The sequence below is a fragment of the Pristis pectinata genome, chromosome 17 (assembly GCF_009764475.1).
Source record: "Pristis pectinata isolate sPriPec2 chromosome 17, sPriPec2.1.pri, whole genome shotgun sequence".
Lineage (NCBI taxonomy): Eukaryota > Metazoa > Chordata > Chondrichthyes > Rhinopristiformes > Pristidae > Pristis > Pristis pectinata.
In genome coordinates, this window is record NC_067421.1 from 10,934,865 (window position 1) to 10,957,223 (window position 22,359).

At 43.0% G+C, this 22,359-nt stretch overlaps 2 protein-coding genes across 2 annotated transcripts; both read right to left on the reverse strand.

The window, feature by feature from the left end:
* Positions 1-201: 201 nt before the first annotated feature.
* On the reverse strand, positions 202-3,654 carry LOC127579181 (immunoglobulin lambda-1 light chain-like). The gene is made up of 3 exons (XM_052031790.1): positions 3,555-3,654; positions 3,076-3,405; positions 202-730 (listed from the first exon to the last, which is right to left on the reverse strand). The coding sequence occupies exons 1-3, from the start codon at positions 3,601-3,603 to the stop codon at positions 408-410; spliced, it is 702 nt and encodes a 233-aa protein (XP_051887750.1). The 5' UTR covers positions 3,604-3,654; the 3' UTR covers positions 202-407.
* Positions 3,655-19,314: 15,660 nt separating this feature from the next.
* On the reverse strand, positions 19,315-21,781 carry LOC127579182 (immunoglobulin lambda-1 light chain-like). The gene is made up of 3 exons (XM_052031791.1): positions 21,733-21,781; positions 21,306-21,647; positions 19,315-19,637 (listed from the first exon to the last, which is right to left on the reverse strand). Exons 1-3 carry the CDS (start codon positions 21,779-21,781, stop codon positions 19,315-19,317), a joined length of 714 nt encoding a protein of 237 aa, XP_051887751.1.
* Between the last annotated feature and the right edge of the window lie 578 nt (positions 21,782-22,359).

Consider the following 22,359-nt stretch of genomic DNA (forward strand, 5'->3'; position numbering starts at 1 on the left):
TTATAAATTCGTCCGCTTTTCTAAGTACAGGTGCAAATTTCTCATTCAGTTATCCCCTTTCTCCAGACCCTGGAGAATGTCACGATAATCAAAATACTGCACGACTTCATCATATTTGGCAAATCGCGATTGATTAGTACAGAGCCATCTGCCAGAAAAGACGAATAATTTCTGAGATAATTCAAACGACAGTTTATTACTTTGGGTCATTTATCAAATTACATCGAATCTTCGATTCATATCGGAACAGGCTGTCCGCCAGTGATTCGAAATCGAGAGAGAAAAACACACAACTCTTCTGATTTGACAGATTCCTCCCAAAAAAAAATCAAAAACAGAATCTGGAATACATCCTGAAAAGAAGACACAGTGATAAGGCTAACAGATCAATGAAAAGGATCCTTGACTCAGACACAACCGGATCTTGCGATGTTTGCCTTAAGCGGGTTTGTCTGAGTCTCGTGTTTAACCACACAGGAGTAAAGCTCGTGTGAGTTCCAGACTGAGGCTGGCAGAGTCAGGTAACTGCTCGCACTGAAGGTGTTGCCCGTGTCCCGCTGCACCTGGCTGGTCTCAACGCCAGCCCTTCTCTCACTGCCGTCCACGGTCCACTCAATGCCCACGGCGCCCGGGTTAAATCCGCTCACCAAACAAACCAGAGTGACGGTGCTCTTCTCCGCGATTTCTTCCTCTGAAGGCCGGAGGACGGTCACTGCCGGGGGTTGAGGATCTGAAAACAGAAACGTTTAAGGATGATTCACTTTTAGTCGCTTTGAATTTAAAAATTAGTAGCCATCGGCACTTCAGGTCCTCGGCCCTGCTCCGCCATTCAATAAGATCGTGCCTGACATTGCATCTCAGCACCACTTTCCTGCACTGACCCAATATCCCTCGACTTCCTTAATACAAAAACAGTCTCTCGAATATATTCTGCAACTGACCACAAATCCCCCTTCGGTAGGCAATTCCGAAGTTTCCTTCTACCCTCTGGTCCTGAATAGGCGACTTCTTACTTTGAAACTGTAGTCCCCTGGTTCAAGACATCTCAATCAAGTGACATCTCATCTATACTGTGGGGCCTCTTAAGAACGCCGCATAATCTCGCATTATTCGGAGCTCTAGAAAGTAAAGACTCCGTCTATTTATTCTCCCCAATTTACTCACTGAGCAATTCATCAGCCTGCGCACTCACCCATTTGAACGTGAATCTCTACTGAAGCAATCAAAGAGTAAAAAAAATGCTGCGGTGTTTCCGAGCCTTTAGCATAAAGTTGTAAACGGCAGAACATTACAAGTTTTGAAACTTTCATTAGGAAATGTGGATTCGAAAAGTAATCATGAGGTGAATTTAACTGAAAATAAAATATTTCAAGGACTCTGTACAATGCAAAGATTTTCGCACCTCATGAAAAAGTATAAAATTTTCGAGTTTATAAAAATTAATAACCGACCGCAATAATGTAACAATTGCGCATGATTATGGTCTCATTGGCAGGATTCTAAAAGGCGGATATCTTGTCGTAATTGCATCAGAAGTTTGACAAAGTTGTAATCACTTTAAATTTCTTTTCTCGTGGTTCCCATGAGTTTCCACTGGTTAATTGGGGAACGTCGCCAAAGAAATTATACTCATAGAAACATGTAACCCGGCCATGTTAAGATCGATCGGAGCAATCGCTGCACAATACTTCAACAACGTGGAATAAAACCGGAAAATTCTGCACGCACTCAACACCTCAGGCAGCTCCAATTGAGAGAGGAAGACCTCCAGCCTTTTCTCTCTGTGTGGATCGTACCTGGTCTGCTGAGGCTTGCCACAATTTGTTCTTTGCATTCAGATTCCAATGATGCGCGTATTTACCTTTCGGGAATCGCCAATTGAGGACCAAAGCCATTTTTAAATGAAGTGCAAGTCGCAAATTTCAATGAACACAGTGTTAACCACAGCCAATTTTTAAAAAAAGACCCAAATCACCTGGCTGAGGTTTCATCTAATTTAGGTTCAATCATAATTCATATACAATACTGTTCGAAATGATTGCGCTTGTGTGAATGCTGGTCCGTCGTTAACTCCAAAGCATCATTTCCGTTGTCTTGATTTTCTTATCAAGCCATTGATTTGCTTAAAATAAAACTAACATGTGGCAACTCAAGATGATATAGGCAAAGTTTCTTCAAGAGAGAAGTCATTGGGTAAGTCATGATTATGATGATATTCGAATAAATATACGCGCCACTTTAATTCATTAGAATCTGCATCAGTTGTACAGCGAAGAGCTTTCATGATATTGTTAAAGCAAGTTCTAGATCTCTAAGTGATATTTTACGGCCAGTGGTGGATCTGTTCAATTCACCTTCTCATGGTGTTAAAGTTTTACTATCTAACACTTAATGGAAAAGAAGTTGACACGGATAGCTTTAGTAAATCAATTCTGAAGATAATGATTATCGACAACAAATATGTAACTGTGCATTGTTTAAAATATGTCTTCCTGCAATACCAATTACAAAATGTCACCAATATCTAACAATGGATACAAGTTGACACAAACTTGAATCTTAAACGAAGAGTGTCCTGTGGAAATCGCTGCCAGTATCAAAGACCATTAGATATCTTGGAAACTGCTGAAGAATCATTGAAATGCTAAGAAAATTAAAAAAAAATGCTGTATGATTCATATTTGAGTTTAATTTATACAAGATTACACGATGGGATCCCTGAACATATGAGAGTGAAAATTTCTGCTTTATTTTCCACGTGTAACTGATTGGGCCAAAATGCTCAAATCAACATTAAACCGCTGGTAGATTGTCTGCAGTTACTCTTTTTTAACATCCGCGGATATTATTTTTTTAACTTGACCAATGTAGCCTTATACTGCAGTAATCAGCGAAAAGCCAGAAAATTCATTTCCTTTTGATAAAACCGATTCGCCGGGCATTTTGTAAATAGAACAAAATGGGCAGACTTGGACGATGCTATACGCTGTGAAGCGTTTCTGACAAAACTGCAATGAAATGAATGGTAAACGTTTTACTGAAACAATTAATTGAGGCGGCGAATAATTTACTCACTGATCACATTCAGCTTCGTTCCTTTACCAAATGTGCGTGCTGCGTAACAATAGTAATCAACTGCGTCTTCGGATTGTACATTTGTGATAGTTAAATGCATTTCGTCCTTGTATGCGTCCACAGAACCCTGCAATCGATCTGGAATCCCCGAAGGTCTGTCGATCTTCTCAGACCAGATAAGCAGTGGGATACTGCCGGGCTTCTGCAAATACCAGCTGGTGAACCAGTTGTCGATGCTGTCTCCAGACATGGTGCAGCTGATCTTGACGGTTTGCCCCGGAGTTGCTGAGATGGACTTTGGCTGCGTCAACGTAGCAACCGCGTTTGTGCCTGGTGCAAAATAGAGCCCTTTTACTTAATCGAACTCGGTGCAACCGAGAAAACTGATTGCTGTTCAGGTTCACATAACACGGGTAATCAGATCACTGCAAAGGCACAATTGGGAAACAGCCTATACGCTAATATTACACAGTACTTACCATGGAGACAAAGGGCCAGTGCAGCGACAACTCCAATCCACGAGCTCATTCTGGAGATGTTGCTTGAAGAACCAAATCGGAATGTGTCTGAATTGCAACCTACTGTGTCCCGCTCTGAAACGCGTCTTAAGACATTCTGAACATTGCAGTGTATGTTTTCAGACATCACTTATGCAAATATATTCTGAAGTCGCACCGCCTCTTGGTTTTGTGACGGGTGATATTCGCACAACAGACGCTCTTTTATATTGGAAAACCAAGATGTCAAAAGACTGAAAAAGAGCATCGGCTTGCAAGAACAAGGTGAGGACGAGAACGATGAATAGTTGTTTGGAAGTACCCAGTCTTAATCTTTAAAATGCTAAAGACTGGAAAGGGAAAGAATACTGGGCGGGCAAAGTGATGGACGGTTATCAGACTTGGACAAGCAATAAAACGTACAATGAGTTTCGATTTCAATAGATTCCACGGCACAAAAAAATAAAAGGAAGAGAACAAGGGAGCAGATATAATCAGGGAGGTTTCTTCCAGCCTTCAAACCACCTCCACCATCAATTCGACCGGGGATCTCAGCTTCAATTGGTCGCCTTACGGAGTGATGCTGGACCTAAGTGAAGGAACAGGCCGCTGACATTTTAGTATCGTATAAACTGTGAGAGCATAGTATGAAACTTTTCAGTCCATGGAGTCAATTGCGACTCCCCATCGAATCACAACCACCCCGCTCTTTCCCAGTCGATCACGTAACTTCAAATACTTATCCGATTCACTTTTGAATGCCTGACTAGGTCTGTTTTCGTCTCCCTTCCTTGAGTTGTCGAGTATCACGCCTCACTGCGCTAAAATAAAACACTTTTAAACACATGTCACTCATCCACCTTCCCACCTCCCGCGTTTTTCGCCCCTCATTTGTACTTTGTTCACGGGTCCTTGAGCCATCTACTGATGGGACCGGATTTCACCTATTGATCCTATCTACATCCGTCATGATCTTGTACACTTCTATTAAAAGTGCTCCGCTCTAGGGAACAATCCCAGTTGCCCAGTTTGACCTTGTCGCTGGAATGAATGAGGAGAATGTGGAGTTGCCAGGGGGTGAAGTTGCAGACTGATTTTCATGCAAGCAAGGCATAAATCTTCACAAGGAATCGTCATCCGCGTCGATGTCCCTGTTACAGAATTTTGATGTGATCTGAAGAATTTTATTCTGTATCCGATCAACTTGTTTGACATTTTAAAACATTTATGTTGATATTGATCCATATATATCAATGTTGATCGTGATCCAAACTGCACTACTCTGTGAGGAAATGGCAAATAAAGTCAGATTTGCAGAAAATTATGCTCATTCTGCCTACACGATATTTAGTTTGTTTCCCAGAATTAAGTGAGATATTTTACAACAGCCCAGTTAATAGCCAGAGTCATGCTGACTGGTACTGGGTGGTTCGGACTTCTGTACGAGCATGGTGACAGGGGGAAATGCTGGCGTTCAGGTACCAGCGCATCCAACAATCCATTCGGCTGCTCGACTTGCCATTCAACGCAGTGGTGCAATTACAACGCGTCGCAGCTAATGTGAAAGTTCAAGTCGTGACCCATTCATTCTCCACCAATCCAATGTAGTGTAGCGGTTCGCGTAAGACTATTACAACTCCAGCGACCCGGGTTCAATTCCGGCCTCCGCGTTCTCCGCGTGTCTGCCTGGGTTTGCTCCGGGTGCTCCGGTTTCCTCCCACAACCCAAAGACGTACGTGTTAGGAAGTTGTGGGCGTGCTATGTTGGAGCCGGAAGCCTGGCGACACTTGCGGGCTGCCCCCAGCACACTCTACGCAAACATATGCATTCACTGTGTGTTTCGATGTAGATGTGACTAACAAAGGACTATTGTTATTGAAAGGAAAGGGCAGGCAAGTATTTTGCGCGTTCAGATTGTTTCATTTTTAATTTTTTCCTGTTTTAATGTGTTTTCTTTATTTTTTTTATACTTATTTAGATTTAGTTTGAATACCCTGCTTTAAATGCTTCCATTGACAATTAAAGAAACGCATTTGACAGCTGGAAAGCCGGAGACTGGGCCTCACGATCTAACTCATGAGACTGATCGCTGCTCGCATTCCTCTCTGCCTTGCCGGCCACCTGTCGGCGTTGGCGGTGGGGTTACTTGATCAGACCATCCCATCTGGAAAGAAATAATCGTGACTGGCACGGGCTGCGGGCCGTGCTTATCCAGTGCGACGTGGTTCATTAATGATTCATAAATTCCCTAGTTTTGTGAATGACCATGTGCTGTTAACGCCAACCGGCGAAACAGGCGACTAAGACGCGGAATACAACATTTAATATTGGAGCATGGCCAGTTTGTTGGGCAGGGCTAACTATTTGATCCGGCATAAAATATCCCAGAAAACACCTGCGTAAACCGTTTGCACCTGTATGTCCACGATATTTATGCAGATTTGACAAATTGCTCCCCACTGCGCCGATAACAAGGGAAGCTAAATGCCAAAATATTGAAAAGACTTCGATTATCATACAACATGAAATAAAAACAGTACATTTGAGAGAATCGTTCAGCATTGTAATACCAGGTTGTGGCAGGTGGTCAAACCCTCGGGTGTTCATCAACGCGTGATTTTCTGAAGCAGAATTCTGCAACCAAGAAAACAACGTCATACCGTTCTCTTCGGGAGACTACGGTATGCTCCGTGAACCTTACAGGATCGAGTTTTTTTTTATTCATTCACAAAATATGGGCTTCCTTGGAAAGACCAGCCTTTATTGCCCAAACCTTCCTGAAGCGATTGCTCACTGCGCTGTTTCAGAAAGAAAAAAACAAACAAGAATAGACCTGGGTGTGTAATCACAAACAATCCGGACTATTTAATAATGTACAAATTTTTCTTTGACGGTGAATTCAGTTTTTCACTCGAGAGACTAGACTAGCAAAGCCTATGCAACAGGCAACTGTAAAGATCGGTATTGCTCTAGATGGACATCCTTCACCCAAACCTCCTGGATCATCCTTGCATCCTTCCTGAGGAAGGCTTTTGCTGTCCTTTCTATTCAGTTATTTCAATTTATTTATCTTCCTTTACACCTGGAAACATAAGATTAAAAATAATTTCTAAATTAAGGCTGAAGTTGATTCACATTTGTCCATTGTTTAAAAGCCTGGGTGAAGGGTAAACACATCTTTCTGATTAATAAGATGAGAGGTCATGGAATTACGGGTAGGATAACAGAATGGGTGGAGCATTGGCTGGTTGACAGGAAGCAAAGAGTGGAAATAAAAGCATCTCGTTCTGGCTGGTTACCGGTTACTGGTGGTGTGCCGCAGGGGTCGGTGTTGGGACCGCTCCTTTTTACCTTGTACATTAACGATTTGGATGATGGAATAAATGGTTTCGTGGCTAAATTTGCGGATGACACCAAGATAGGGGGAGGAGTAGGGAGTATTGAAGAGATAGGAAGGTTGCGGAGGGACCTGGACAGTTTAGGAGAATGGGCAAGGAAATGGCAGATGAGATTCAATGTAGGGAAATGTGCAGTTGTACACTTTGGAAGCAGAAATAAGCGGGCAGATTATTATCTAGGAGGAGAGAAAATCCAAAGCACGGAAGTACAAAGGGACTTGGGGGTACTTGTGCAGGATACCTTAAAGGTTAACCACCAGGTCGGATCGGTGGTAAAGAAAGCGAATGCTATGTTGGCATTCATTTCGAGAGGTATAGTGTATAAAAGTAAGGAAGTGTTGATGAGGCTCTACGGGGCACTAGTGAGGCCTCATTTGGAATATTGTGCGCCGTTTTGGGCCCCACATCTTAGGAGGGATGTGTTGACGTTGGAGAGGGTTCAGAGGAGATTTACGAGGATGATTCCAGGAATGAAAGGGCTTAAGTATGAGGAGCGTTTGTCGGCTCTTGGACTGTACTCGCTGGAGTACAGAAGAATGAGAGGGGACCTCATAGTGACATTTAAAATATTGATAGGAAAGGACAGAGTAAATGTGGCTAGGCTGTTTCCTTTGGTGGGTGAGTCCAGGACCAGAGGGCACAATCTTAGAATTAGAGGGTACAGTTTCAAAACAGAGATGAGGAAAAAGTTCTTCAGCCAGAGGGTGGTGAAATTGTGGAACTCCTTGCCACGTACAGCAGTGGAAGCCAAATCAGTGGGGGCGTTCAAGGAGGAGAGAGATAGATATCTAAATAGTCAGGATATCAAGGGATATGGGGATAAGGCCGGAAATTGGGATTAGAATAGTTTTTTTTCTTCTTCTTCTTCCCCCATTCCCCATTTCTCATTTCTATTTCCCTTTCCTTGGAGCAGACTCGATGGGCCGAATGGCCTGCTTCTGCTCCCTTGTCTTGTGATCTTGTGATCTTCACATAGTTGCTGCAAATGGACCAAATGTAGGGATCCTCACAGATGATTAATTGATATTGGAAAACCTTGCCTCTGCCTGCAGGGTACATTCAACTTCGCTGATCTGTTTGGGATTCAAAGTGGAAAAATGTCTTTGAGCAGACTGATCTCCCATGATTCATAACTGCATCCTTACATATGCAGATTGCAACACCCAAGACTTACCATTGTGCCATATTCACAGCATTCAGTCGAACAGGCATTACGAGAGTTGTCCGCTTAATTTTGTTTGCCCATTAAATTCACAGCAAGGAGTACGTGCTAAACCTGGCAGTGCACTGACGTCAGCCAAAGCAAAAGAAAAGCTTGGTAAAACGAATTCTCAATATTCGAAACTATGCAGCCAGAACAGAATATTGCAAACGATGATGGAAACTCCCGTGCACGAAGTTTCGAGGAGCTGTCCTTTCTCATAATTCGTGTGAGACTTTATATCTTTCCTGATGTTTAATGCCCAAAGCTGATTGCAAGACACTAATTGCAGGCAAGGCCGCTTCGGTGTACCCCAGTGGAATTACTTCCTCGTTTTTCTATGTTAGGGTACTGAGCTTTCTTAGACTGTGAGACTGGGGGACTGCTGAGGAATCTTCGTCAGCTTAGACCTGGTGCAGGACCCGCAAGTCCATTCATTCCAAGAGAGCTTCCATGGAAGAAAGGGAGAACCACTATATATAGAGAGCTTAGTTGTTTGTTTTGGGCTTCATATTTTCCTTACTTTCGATATGTTCAAATATTATTAGATATATGTTGCGACTTTCATAAATATTTAATGTTCACCTTTAAAATTGTGTTATTAATTTTGGCCCATATCCCTCTAAACCTTTCCTTTCCATACATTCTATATGTCCTTTAAATGTTGGACCTCTACCCGCCACTGCCACTTCCTCTAGCAGCTCATTCCATATACCAGCAGCTTCTGTGTCTCCTCAGGTCCCCTTTAAGTCTTTCCCCTCTCACCTTGAACTTTTGCCCTCCTGTTTTACATTCCACCGCCCTGGGAAAACACACCGTGACCAGTCACCTTATCTTTGCCCCTCATAAGCCTCTGTAAGGTCAACCCTCAGCCTCCTACGCTCCAGCGGAAAAAAAACATTCAAACAGTTTCTCCTTATAACTCAAGCCCTGCAGTCCTGGTAACATCCTTGCTAATCGTTTCTACACCCTTTCCAGCTTAATGACTTCCTTCCTGTAGGTAGGCATACAATACTGCAAGTGCGGTCTCACCAAGGTCTTGTTCAGCTGTGACATTACGTCTGAACTCATGTACCATGATCAATAAAGGCAAGCATGCCAAACGCCTTCTTCATCATCCTGTCTACTCGTGTCGCCAATTTCAGAGAACTACGTACATGTACCATTAAGTCTCCTTGTTCTGCAACATTTTCCATGGCCTGCAATTTACTATATACGTGCTGCCCTGGTTTAACTTCCTAAACTGTAGCACTTCGCTCTTGCCTGAATTAAGTTCCATCTGCTTTTCCTTGGCCCATATAACTTGTAACATTATCATTTATATTATTTTATTGAAGTGCATGGCTAGTTTTAATAAACCGTTTGAGATTTCTGGATTGTTCTGCTCTGCGAGCCTTTATTAGCATTCTCTCCATCTGAACAGGTTCATGTGGAACTCAGAAAATTGGGGTAAGATACCTGCAGAAAGTGCAAGAGACTAAGACTGAAGCCTTTCACTGATCTTCAACGTGTAATATCAATAAGCGGCTTTTCTCTGGATGAAGGAAATGCCAATGATCCAGACAACACCGTGGCTTTGTGTTGCAGGCTTGTGCTCCAAAACTAACCGTATCTCCAGTCAAGCGGCGAGAGTAAGGGTGCAGCACTGCCATCTACCTGTCGTGATAGGAGTTTGCAGCAGCAGTCTCTAAATCCATTTTCTGTTACTATCTTTGGGACAAAGAGTACGTTCCTTCAATTTTTTATCCACTTAATTTTAAGGTTGCGTGACTATGAACTACCCATTGCGAAAAAAGTACATTTTCTTTGTCTCCAATGTCAAGTCATCTGACTAAGTTTAATGCCACATTTTTTCATCCTAAGTATAAAAACTCAAGGGTTAAAATCTGCCACGCCATCTGTTTAAACAGGTATAATATGACGTTATTCTCACTCACCCTACCGTTCACCCCATCACGTTAAGGACGTGTGCGAATTTGCTAACAATGTATGGGTTTTATAGCAATATCATTATCGCAATCTTGTCATACCATAACTGAAAATTTGTCCCAACTCAGTGATAAATGAAAATTATTTCGCACGCTCGCAAATATGCAGCATATGTGATACAATACTGCCATATAGTGGGGCATTATCATATGGCACAGAGACCAGAACTTGGGAAATGCCTGCAGTTCCGTTTCAAACAGTTCGCATTTACCTCCCCAAAACTGCTAAAAACTTCAAGTTTCCCACAGAATCATAACATGACCTTCCTGATCAATGTTCTCCGGTGATTGTCCAATTCCGTTCAAATTTAAATGCCAAATGGAGTCGGACAACGAAGCATAACTTTACTGAATTCCTCAGCATTTACGTTGAGGAACCTGCCCATTGAAGCTGAGCTGTGCAGAGACAGTGAGCCCTTGCAGTTGGATGCAGAGGAATATCAGTGACGGAGAAAAGTAATTCTGAAGTGATTGTAGCATTTTAATTATGTGAGAACGTTACCCATTTGTGTGATTTACTTCTTTTATATCGCTTTTGTTTTCAGAATGTTGAAGTGTTTTGAACTGTGAATTGATTTGAATGGTTGCAGAATGTCAGGGCTTTCAAAGGCATTCATTGTCACTGGCAGCTTTGATAGCTACCAATGCGACTCAGGTGCTACAGAGGTCCTCACAATTTAAGATTGGTTCAGCACTTGAGAGCAAGTCGACATCAGGGGATACATAAAAGAAAAGTCCAATGACAGAGCCAGTTCTCGTGCAGTAGGATGGAAATTTAGGTGCTCGTTATTACAACGGCGGTGCTACAAAATGAGATAGGTGTGAGCGGCTTACCAACTTTCATTTTAGGGCCCAGCAGTGACTGCTCCCACCCGACTAACCACCCCGCCCACCACCTCCCACCCCCCTGCCACGCCGTTCCCCTGCCAGCTCCATTACTGTGTCTGTATATGCTGTGAGTATCTCTCACTCACCAGCGGTAACACTTTCTGACCTAGTTTCAAGGCAAAGCAGCAAATCACTGCTCGGGAATTATTGATCTCATGTCAATAGGCATAGAACATCAATTGGCATAAAAATAAATGGAGATTCAACGCTGTGAACTGTGATCATATGAGAACATGAACATATTAGTGATGCAATATTGTTAGTTAATAATTTTCTCTCAGGTAAATTACAACGTCATAGGGTCTCCGAGCATTTATCAAAATAGAATTATACGAGAATTGTAATACAAACCTGTCTGCAAAAATTACATCCAATAGGGACTCAAAGAACATACCCTGTCTTGATTTTTCCTGAAGTAATCACAACCAAATTGCAGAACTAAGAAGGGTTTCCGCGGGAGTTACCTGTAACAGGTTTATCCTCACATTTTGACTCCAGTGATGGTAAGGATGTCATGAGCAAGCCGCAATGGATCCTCTACTCGGCGCTTCTGAATGAAAATGTTTATGGAAACTCTACCCTTGCCTTTCGCTCTCGCGTACTTAGCCGTACCATCACCAAGGACAGGGATGTTCACATGATAGTAAATTTAGTATAAGCCGGATGTAACACATGGTGAAAATTGGTTTGCAGTATTTAAATAATGTATTTCGATCTATAACGCAGCATCATATAACAGAAGAACCAGTTGGGGAAGTGGTTCCATCATTTAATTCCCATCGAACCACGCTGCAAATATCTCATCCTTCATTTCACCCGATATTTTAACTATACCTCAATAGGAAGAGAAAGTGCGATAAGCGTCCAGATGTGGCCAAACAAAAACAGATCCATCAGAAATTGCAAGTGACCTCTAATTTCCAGACGGAAACCATTAGGCCCCAGAGAGGGATTCAGATTACAGATCTGGCGAGACTTGGCATCTGTGCCATCAAGTTTCCCTGGTTTGTCCATACTGGTGAACCTGCCCCAAATGGCTCACCTACTGACAGAGGGAGGGTGCAGTACAATTCGATTCAACTCTCTCACCCTGGACTATTATCCACCGACAAACGCAGTTTCCCATATCTCCAGATGAAGCTACTCAACAGCTTAGCAGTCCAACTGCATATTGTTGACCACCATGAGCACCAGCAATCCCACTAGGTACCAGATCAGTAAAGGTTCTGACAGAGGTAGCTAAAGGTCCAGAACCGTGCTCCCAACCTTGTGTTTTCCTCCAAGATGTCAGACATGAATGGTCTATAATCTATTCAGCTCGTTTTCTCTGATACTATTATAAAACTGTTGTGATACTGGAGGTGGCCTACCAGCCCCTCGAATTTGTGCAGCTTCTGCAGAGAAACCCAGCCAGTAACTTTCCCATTTTCTTTCCAGAGATCTGCAAATTGTTTTTCTCTCAGGTGCCCGGACAATTCGCTTTCGAAACACCTGGCTGACTCTGTTTTACTAGACTTTTCGGCAATTGAACACGGCCAATATTACTCTCTACAGAGAATCTTGTCTCCTCACATTCCCCTTGTATTTTTCTCCAAAACCTTAAATCTGTATCCCCTCGTCCTTGATCAATCTACTAATGGGACCAGATTCTTTCCACTTACTCGGTCGAAACCAGTGATGATATTGTTCTGCTCTATCATGTCTGATTTCAATCTTCTTTCCTCCAAATAATTGAAATGCTTCTCCCAAATTTAACAAGTGAGTAATTATTTGATTAAAAGAATTAGAACTTAGAAAGATACATCTTAATAAACATCTTAATGTACACGATTAATCAAGGAAATATAAAACAACTCTTAGAACTCAGAAATAAGGAAGATTTCAGCCAACTACCATGGGGAAGGCAAATCAAAATACCAGCAGTAAGTTGGGATATAACTTCATATGCTTTGATGTTTTCATGTCTAATACAGCATTTTGCTATCCACCATGTGCACTAGCAGTCCAGATGAAGTATCTCGACCCGAAAGGTCGACTGTCCATTCCCCTCCATAGATGCTGCCTGTGCCGCTGAGCATCTTGTGTGTTGCACCTATTCTACTCACCCTTGTAGATGCTAATTTGTGAGATATCCATGTGGGGAGCCAGTTCCAGATTCCAGCTGATGTTTGCAGGAATGTTGTCTGATATCAATTATTTACCTCCACTCCGAAAATTCCGCACCTTTTAATCATTGTCTCTCGAATAGACGTTCTCCGTATCTATCATGTGGAATTCCTTCATCTTTTTAACAATTAAATTAATGTTAAAACCTTGATATCGGGCAAAGGATTTTATATCTTTCCTGATGTTCAATGCCCAAAACTGATTGCAAGACACTAATTGCAGGCAAGACCGCTTCGGTGTGCCACAGTGGAATTACTTCCTCGTTTTTCTATGTTAGGGTACTGAAGGTCGTCCGAGATGCTGAGAGCATGATAGACAAGAGTTTAAGCGAGGTAGTTACACCTAAGGTGCAGGCAGCAGATAGTTGGATGACCATCAGGAAAGGTGCAGTGAGCAGGCAGTGCAGGGTTCCCCTATTGCCATCCCTCTCAGCAACCCCTTTGGATACTGGTGGGGGAAATGACCTATCAGGGCACTGCAGCAGCCAGGTCAGTGGCAGTATGGCCTACTCTGAGGCTCAGCGGGGAAGGGTAAAGTCAAGCAGAGCAATTATGATAGCAGATTCAATAGTTAGAGGGACAGACAGGGGATTCTGTGGCCGCAAAAAAGACGCCAGGGTGGTGTGTTTCCTCCCGGGTGCCAGGGTTGAGGATGTCTTGCAGCGGCTGCAGAACATTCTCAAGGAGGAAGGTGAGCAGGCAGAGGCCGTAGTGCACATTGGCACCAAGGACATAGGTAGAAAAGGGTGGAGGGGAGAGGTCCTGCGCAGTGAGTATAGGGAGTTAGGAAAGAGGCTGAAAAGCAGGGCATCGAAGGTAGTAATTTCTGAATTGCTCCCTGTGCCCGTGCTCGTCAGGACAGGAATAGAAAAAACAGATGAATACGTAGCTGAGGAACTGGTGCAGGGGCAGGGTTTCATGTTCTTGGATCATTGGAACCTCTTCTGGGGCGGATGCGAACTGTGCAAAAGGGACGGGTTGCATCTTAACAGGAGGGGAGCCAATATCCTGGCCGGGAGGTTCGCTCGTGCAACTCGGGTGGGAGTAAACTGGTTTGGCAGGGGGGTGGGAACCAGAGCACCAGGTCAGAAAGTGGACAAATTAAGAGGAAGATAAATATGATGACCAGTAAGTCTGTAAGGAAAAACAGGCAGGAGCAAGTCAATAGACACGATGGGACGTGTGTATAATTTAATGCTGGGAGTATTAAGGGTAAGGGTGATGAATTTAGAGCATGGATCAGTAAAGGGAAATATGATGTTGTTGTCATTACAGAGACTTGGTTGAGAGAGGGACAGGTCTGTCTGCATGATGCTCTCGGGTGTTGCAGTATTAATCAGGGACAATATCACAGCTGCACTCAGAGGGGACATAATGGAGGGCTCATCCGCTGAGTCTATGTAAGTAGAATTCATAAATAAGAAAGATGCAATCACTCTGATGGGATCATACTACACATCCCCCAGTAGACACTGGGACATTCAGGAACAGATGTGGTGGCAGATTAGGGAAGGATGTGAAACCAAAAGGGTTGTTCTCGTGGGTGACTTCAACTTCCACAATATAGACTGGGGCCTCCTTAGTGCAAGAAGTTTAATGGGGCAGAATTTGTTTGGTGCATCCAGAATGATTTCTTAAAAGAGTATGTAGATAGTCCAACGAGAGAAGAGGCCATACTGGACCTGGTGTTGGGAAATTAGCCTGGCCAGGTAACTGACCTTTCAGTGGGTGAACATTCCGGGTAAAAGTGACCACAACTCCTTAAGTTAAGATAGCTATAGATAAGTATGAACCTTGCGGGAGACTAGTAAATTGGAGCAGGGCAAATTACAAGAGTATAAGGCAGGAACTAGGGAGATTTAATTGGGAACAACTGTTTTTGAACAAGTCCACATCTGACATACGCAGGGTGTTTAACGACCAACTGTACGGTGTACAGGACAGGTATGTTCAAGTAAGAAGGAAGGACAAGGATGACAAGATAAGGGGGGGGGTGTAAGGGATGTCGAGAGAGGTGGTGAATTAAGACAAGAAGAAAAAGTGTATGTGAGCGATAGGAAGCTAAAATCAAATGGAGCCCCTGATGATTGCAAAGATGCCAGAAAAGCAACAAGAGGGCAAGTAGGAGAATGAGGAGGGGCCAAGAAAAGTACTTTGCAAGTAGGATTGTAGAATCCCAAGGCATTCTATACATACTGTACATCAAGAGCAAGAGGATAACTAGGGAGATGGTAGGATCACTCAAGGACAAAAGGAAGAAACATGTTTCGAGGCAGAGAATGTGGGCGAAGTCCTAAATGAGTACTTTGCATCAGTATTTACCAAGGAGAAGGATGTGAAGGATGGTGAAACCAAAGAGGAGCATGCAAATATGCTGGGACATTTTGAGATAAAGAAAGAGGTAGTGTTGGGTCTCTTAAAGAACATTAAGGTGGATAAGTCCCCAGCACCTGATGGGATATACCCCGGGTTATTGAGAGAGGTGAGAGGTGAGATTGCTGGGGCCTTGACCAGGATCTTTCGCCACAGGCGAGATCCCAAAGGACTGGGAAGTAGCTAATGCTGTTCCTTTATTCAAGAAAGGAATTGAAGATAATCCTGGTAACTATAAGCCTCTGAGTCTCACGTCAGTGACAGTGAAACTATTGGAGAGGATTCTTCGGGGTAGGATTTATGAAAATTTGGAAAACCATGGCCTAATTAGGGACAGTCAGTGTGGCTTTGTGCGGGGCAAGTCATGTCTTACTAATTTGGTTGAGTTATTCGAGGAGGTGACGAAGGTGACTGATGAAGGGAGAGCTGTGGAAGTTGTCTACACGGATTTTAGCAAGGCGTTTGACAAAGCCCCTCATGGTAAGTTCATCCAGAAGATTAAGATGCATGGCATCCATGGTAACCTGGTCGTTTGGATTAAGAATTGGATTGTCTGCAGAAGACAAAGGGTAGTGGTCGATGGGACTTATTCTGGCTGGAGGTCCGTGACAAGTGGTGTTCCACAGGGATCTGTACTGGGATCTCTGCTGTTTGTGATGTATATAAATGACCTGGATGAAAATGTGAATGGGTGGGTTAGTAAGTTCGTAAACGGTACAAAGACTGGTGATGTTCTGGATAGCGTAGAGGATTGCCAAAGTGGAATATAGATCAGTTGCAGATATAGGCGGATAAATGGCAGATGGAGTTTAATCAGGCCAAATATGAGGTGCTGCACTGTGGGAGATCAAGTATAAAGGGACACTACACTGTTAATGGGAAGACCCTGAACAATATTGATGTACAGAAGGATCTTGTTGTCCAAGTCCATAGTTCCCTGAAAAAGGCTGCACGGCTTGATAGGGTGGTAAAGAAGGCGTGTGCCATGCTTGCCTTTATTAGTCGAGGCATTGAGTTCAAGAAACTATAAAAACTCTAGTTTGGCCGCATCTGGAGTATTGCATTCAGTTCTGTTGGCCTCATTATTGGAAGGATGTTCAGGCTTTGGAGAGGGTGCAGGAGAGGTTTACCAGGATGCTGCCTATAAGGAAATGTGTGCTATAAGGAGAGGTTGGACAAACTTTACTTGTGTACTCTGGAGTGGCGGAAGCTGAGGGGACACCCGATAGAAGTTTATAACATTATGAGAGACAGAGATAGAGTAGACAGCAGGTATCTTTTTCCCAGGGTTGAAATGTCCAATACTAGAGAGCATGTATTTCAAGTGAGAGGGGGTAAGTTTAAAGGAGATGTGCGGGGCAAGTTTTTTACACAGAGAGTGGTGGGTGCCTGGAATGCACTGCCAGCGGTGGTAGTGGAGGCAAATGCGATAGAGGCATTTAAGAAGTTCTTAGACAGGCACATGGATGTGCAGAGAATGGAGGGATATGGACATTGTGCAGGCAGAAGGGATTGGTTTAGTTAGGCATTTAATGACTAGTGTAATTAGTCCGGCACAACATCGTGGGCCGAAGGGACTGTTCCTGTGTTGTTCTGTTCCAGGTACCACTTTCTATTTTTGATGTCCATTTCCTTGTAATAATAAGCCTATAATTCTGTTTTTTTTTGCATCTGCAAACCACTTTTCAGTATTTTCTTTACAAATGACACCTGAATCCATTAACTCGTCCACATTTCCTATGCTCTCGGCATTGTAAATGCTCTAATTTTTTTGTTAGTCCCAGCGCGGATGCCCTGATTTTAACGCATGAATATTGGTTAAATTCAATACTGGAATATGAAAGTGGAAACGCGAACTTATGCACCGACCTCCAATGGCCCATTCCCAGCTTTACGCCACCATTGGACACCACGTGGGTTCCAGCGGCAGACCTGGAGTCTACTGAGGCATTTACACTGGACGGTTCTCAGGGACCCTTTGCCAATTTTGCCCTTCTGCAGGACGCCCAAGCCCATTGATTCGATGCGAAATTGCTGGGAAGGAAGGGAAGATCACAAAGTAAAAAAATGTTTGTGCTGTGCTTCACATCTTCCTTGATTTAAAAATGTTTAAATATTATTAGATATCTGTCATGATTTTGGAAATAGTTTAATAATTTCATAATTCTATTAGTTTTAAAACGCTTTGCAATATTTTTGATTGTTAAAGAGATTCAAACGGTTTTTAACAAACAGCAGCGGGTCCCAGAACGGTTTCATAGATAGCTCTTGTTCCAGACACTGGGTAATCCCGGAAATCTTTCAAGGACCTAATACCACAGGGATCCACGTCATAATCCACACGACCTGAGAGGTGGACCTTCTAGATCTAGAGAAGGTCAGTGCAGCGGCGTTGAGGGCAACAGGTGAACGCATAGTCTGGGAAGTCGTGGTTACTGATGGCCTTGTGCCTCTCCACGATGAGCTTCATCTGCTGTTATCCTGCCCATTCACCTGACGTATCTTTCCTAATTTTCACCAATGCCTACAACCCGCTTTAGACCTAAAATTACTGCTATCTGGGAACTTGTAAATGTTCCTTCTTCAAATCAAATAAATATGTGGCAAAATGCTGAACTGATCGCGAGGGAAACTCTTCATGCAGCCAATCAGAGAAGAAAATCTTCACCCCTACATCCTGCCCCGAACCAATTACCAGCCATAATTTCAAAATAAATTATTTATTTTATATTTTTAATTTATCTTGTTGTCCGGAAGTCTGTCGAATAGCTGGGTCTATTTCAATAGGATCCACTCACCGTGGGCTCAGATTTGTCCCATCCACAGTACACGTTTCATAATTTTACCGCCCGCTCTTGAACTTCCCAGAGAAGAACCTCCACCCTCATCACACATCCAGAGAGCTGATTATCCCAATTCTAGTAATTACGACGTAACTGCTTTGTGTATTTTCTTCAGTGATTTAACTGGCTGAATCCATCTCAAGGTTTCGTGTAACCCTAGCATTCACCCCTAGGAATTGTCCACAATTTTAGTGCTCATTTTGTACGGTCTAAAATGTCTTATTTCTGGCAAATAATGTTATGCTGAATTAAGACCATGGTTGTGCCGCTCTCAAATGATTCATCAACCCATGGTGTTGTCGTGTTCTTGCTCAGTATAACATGCAGTGAAAGACGGTGAGAGATATTTGAGGAGCTTTGAAAGCAAAATGATGCAATACGAAAACTGCTCATCTGCATATCAGGGACATCCAAAAGAGGCGACACGGATTTGCACCTAATTTCATTAAATATGGTACATACAGGGAATTACTTCTGCTGCTCTGACGCACGGTTCTTTAAGAGCGAAACTCACCCGTTCTATATTGCGGTACTTTGTAAATGTAATGAGATGTCACGGAATGTCAAATTTTAGGCAGCTTCGTCCTTTCCGAAAAATGTCATTGTACTATAAATGGCAAAGAGGTTTTGAACAGAACACGAAAAACGCTGCAGCCCATAAAATAATCGGTTTTATTGCATTTCACTATTTAAAACATTGTGTGTGTGTAATATCGCGTTGTTGGCTTTCATTTCTCTCTGAGATACAGCCAGCGTGTTCGTGACAACAAAATGCACATCTGCTGCCTTTCAACATCAGGTACAAGCGAACAGTTGGTATCTAAACATGGGATTATTTTTAAAGAAAAGTAACGAAAAAGTAACAAAGCAGGAAATTAACATGGAATCAGATACAACTGGATCTGGCGATGTTTGCCCTAAACGGGTTTGCCTGAGTCTCGTGTTTAAGCACACAGGAGTAAAGCTCGTGTGAGTTCCAGACTGAGGATGGCAGAGTCAGGTAACTGCTCGCACTGAACGTGTTGTCCGTCTCCTGCTGGATGCGGCTGGTCTCAACGCCATTCCGTCTCGTACTGCCGTCCACAGTCCACTCAATGTCCACAGCGCCCGGAATAAACCCGCTCACTAGACACACCAGGGTGGCGCTGCCCTTTACACTGACTTCATCCGCTGAAGGCGGCAGAACGGAGACGGTGGGGGACTGCGGACCTGAAAATAAAAACAGAAATATACATAAGAATTTTAACTAATAGTTGTCATAAAAAGTCTGAATAGACCTTTTATATCCTTCTTCACTGCTTTCAGAATTGCTATTAATTTATAAACATCACTTTGTACAGCAGAACCATGTTGATATAAATTGCAAAGTGCGAATGTCCGAGGTTCTGGAAAACATAAAACCTGAGAATAGTTTCAGATTATGAGCACACGGAAACGCATCGAAATAAAGGTACGAAAATACAACTCAAACTGATAAAATGCATAAAATTTCGAACTTAATAGTGAACCTCAAATATGTTATACTTGTTTGAATGCTAACCACAGTTCCTTCCCTCACAAAGGATTAGGACGTAATTAGGAAAATTCCACATCAGGTAGAAAGTCCGCGGTGCGTCGGTGGTAAAGTTCAGAAAAGTAAAAAGGTAAAACTAAAGAAATGTTTTGGGTCAGATTCAAGCTCCTGCAAACAGGTATCCAAGCAGCTTTGGCTTTAATAACCAGCAGATTCGAATTTTGAATAAAGATTCAAACCAGCTGAATTCAAAGATACTGCAACATTTCGTTCAAAACGTTGAATTCCAATCAATTCAGCAATGAACTCGGTTAAATCTGTGTTCATTTCTACTCTCATTTTGACGAAAGTGGCACAAACTATATCGGACTATTACTGAAGTTTCTGGACAATTACTGTCATTACTGTTTTACTCACCACGTAGCTTCGACCAAGTTCCTGTCCCTATCGAGTAAACATTCAAAATTCCAAAGGATAATAGTTAACATTATGATAGAGTGTTCGCATTTTCTGCGATGTTGTACTCTGGATGACGTTCACAGCATAACAACAAAACCCAATGCGGACGGTACAGAGGCAGGAACAAAGACTGACAACATCCCAACAAATGCGATTGGATGGGACGTTAATGTGGCCGTGGCTTATTCAACAAGAAATAAACTTCTGAATGAGGTCCTGTTCCTGTTTCTAATCTCAGAGACGAGTGAAAGTTGCAGCAATTGCCCACACTAACCCCTGCACTTATCAATAGGGCTGTGCTTAACAAAATACGAAAGGGCTTTGAAGAGAATTGAAATGTTGTCGCACGAAGCTTTTAAATGTGTGTTTTTACTTTTTCTCCGTCGATCAATTTTAGCAAAATTGTAGGGAGCGGGTGTGAAGAGATAATAAATCACCGCCTCCCCCCCCCCCCACCCACCCACCATTTGTTTTGCAAAAAAAAATTCCATTTAATTCACTGTCATCCTTTGCCAAAAATGTATCCATTTCTCTTTGGAAACTGCCAAGGATTCTATTTGGTCCGCTCTTATATTTGGGTCTGTCTGTGTTTGTAAAATTCCTTGGGCAAATAAAATCGCGTCATTTCTCCAACAGACCTTCAAGTAATGACAACAGCTTACAGTGAAGCAGAATGATCAAAATGAAGACTCTCAAACGAAACCCGCCACATAAGGATACATCAAGACAGAAAATCAACATTTGGGGAAAGGGACAGGTTTCAGAACATCAGGGAACAAAAGGGGAAATAGAGGTTGGGAGGTCGTTCCAGAGTTTGACATCTTCGCATATGAAACCCTGCTACTTGCGGGTGAAAGCAAAGCCGAAGTTCGTAATTTCTACTTTCAGAGTGTGAATCTACTTACTGCGCAGATTCGGTTTGGTCCCTTTCCCGAAGGTGAAACTACTGTAATCCCACACACCACAGTAATAATCGGCGGCGTCCTCCGGTTGCACGTTAGTGATGGTTAAGTGCACCTGGTTGTTCGAAGAGTCCACGGAACCGGTAAATCGATCTGGAATGCCGGAACCTCTGGTGGAGCTTTCGTACCACACAAAGACAGGGGCACTGCCCGGTTTCTGCCAGTACCAGCTTGTATACCAGCTACCGATGTTACCTCCTGACAGGGTGCAGGTTATCTTGACGGTGTTTCCAGGAGAAGTTGAGATAGACGGGGTCTGAGACAAGGCAGTCTCCGCGTTTATCGCTGGTGAAAAACAAATGAATACTCAGAACCATTCGAATAATCGCCACAATCTAAAACGCTGCGATGTTAACCGTTATATACTCACTGTGGAAATAGATCCCCAGCGCGGCGAGAACCCAAACCCACTCAGCCATGTTGAACAGGATGAAGGAACGTTTTCTGACACAAGCCCCGTTCTCTTTCGAAGTCCCTCCTTAAAAGGTCTTCAACATCCCAACGTCACAAATAATTAATTATTCATGCAAATATTTTTCCGTGTAAAGTCGAATTACTGAATCATGGGTCTATTGTAGGCACAGTCCCCGCCCCCCTCCCCACCCCACTTTCAACAGCTCCCGCCTTTCGGAGAAAGAAAGGAATACTAAAACTCATGGAGAAGGGCTGGAGAACAGTAGAAAATAGTGAATTAAACGGCACGAAGTCCGGAGACTTACAGACGGGAATTGCTGAGGGTAACGAGGCGATGACTTGCTCAGAAAAGTGGATCAGTTGCTGTGTGATATGTATTGTCTGATAAAACTGTATAAACTTTGCACCAAAGTCCTTTAAGTTCGCACTTCAATCGTAGTTACTTCTTTCAAATAACGAACATACTTTTTCTTACAAATACTTTGCAGTCTTGCAATACTTCACGGCATTATTCTATTAGCGCCTTTGTTGGGTTTGATGCGGTATCAATTTCATTGCTGAACTGAAAGGCACAGAAGAGTCT

Excerpts from the sequence above, each read along its gene's own strand:
- LOC127579181 (XM_052031790.1), bottom strand. The coding sequence starts at position 3,603 with ATGAGCTCGTGGATTGGAGTTGTCGCTGCACTGGCCCTTTGTCTCCAT. Across the intron at positions 3,406-3,554 it reads ACTGGCCCTTTGTCTCCATG|GCACAAACGCGGTTGCTACG; the intron begins GTAAGTACTGTG and ends ATTTTGCACCAG. Across the intron at positions 731-3,075 it reads AACGAAGCTGAATGTGATCA|ATCCTCAACCCCCGGCAGTG; the intron begins GTGAGTAAATTA and ends TTCTGTTTTCAG.
- LOC127579182 (XM_052031791.1), bottom strand. The coding sequence starts at position 21,781 with ATGGCTGAGTGGGTTTGGGTTCTCGCCGCGCTGGGGATCTATTTCCAC. Across the intron at positions 21,648-21,732 it reads GCTGGGGATCTATTTCCACA|CGATAAACGCGGAGACTGCC; the intron begins GTGAGTATATAA and ends GTTTTTCACCAG. Across the intron at positions 19,638-21,305 it reads GACCAAACCGAATCTGCGCA|GTCCGCAGTCCCCCACCGTC; the intron begins GTAAGTAGATTC and ends TTTTATTTTCAG.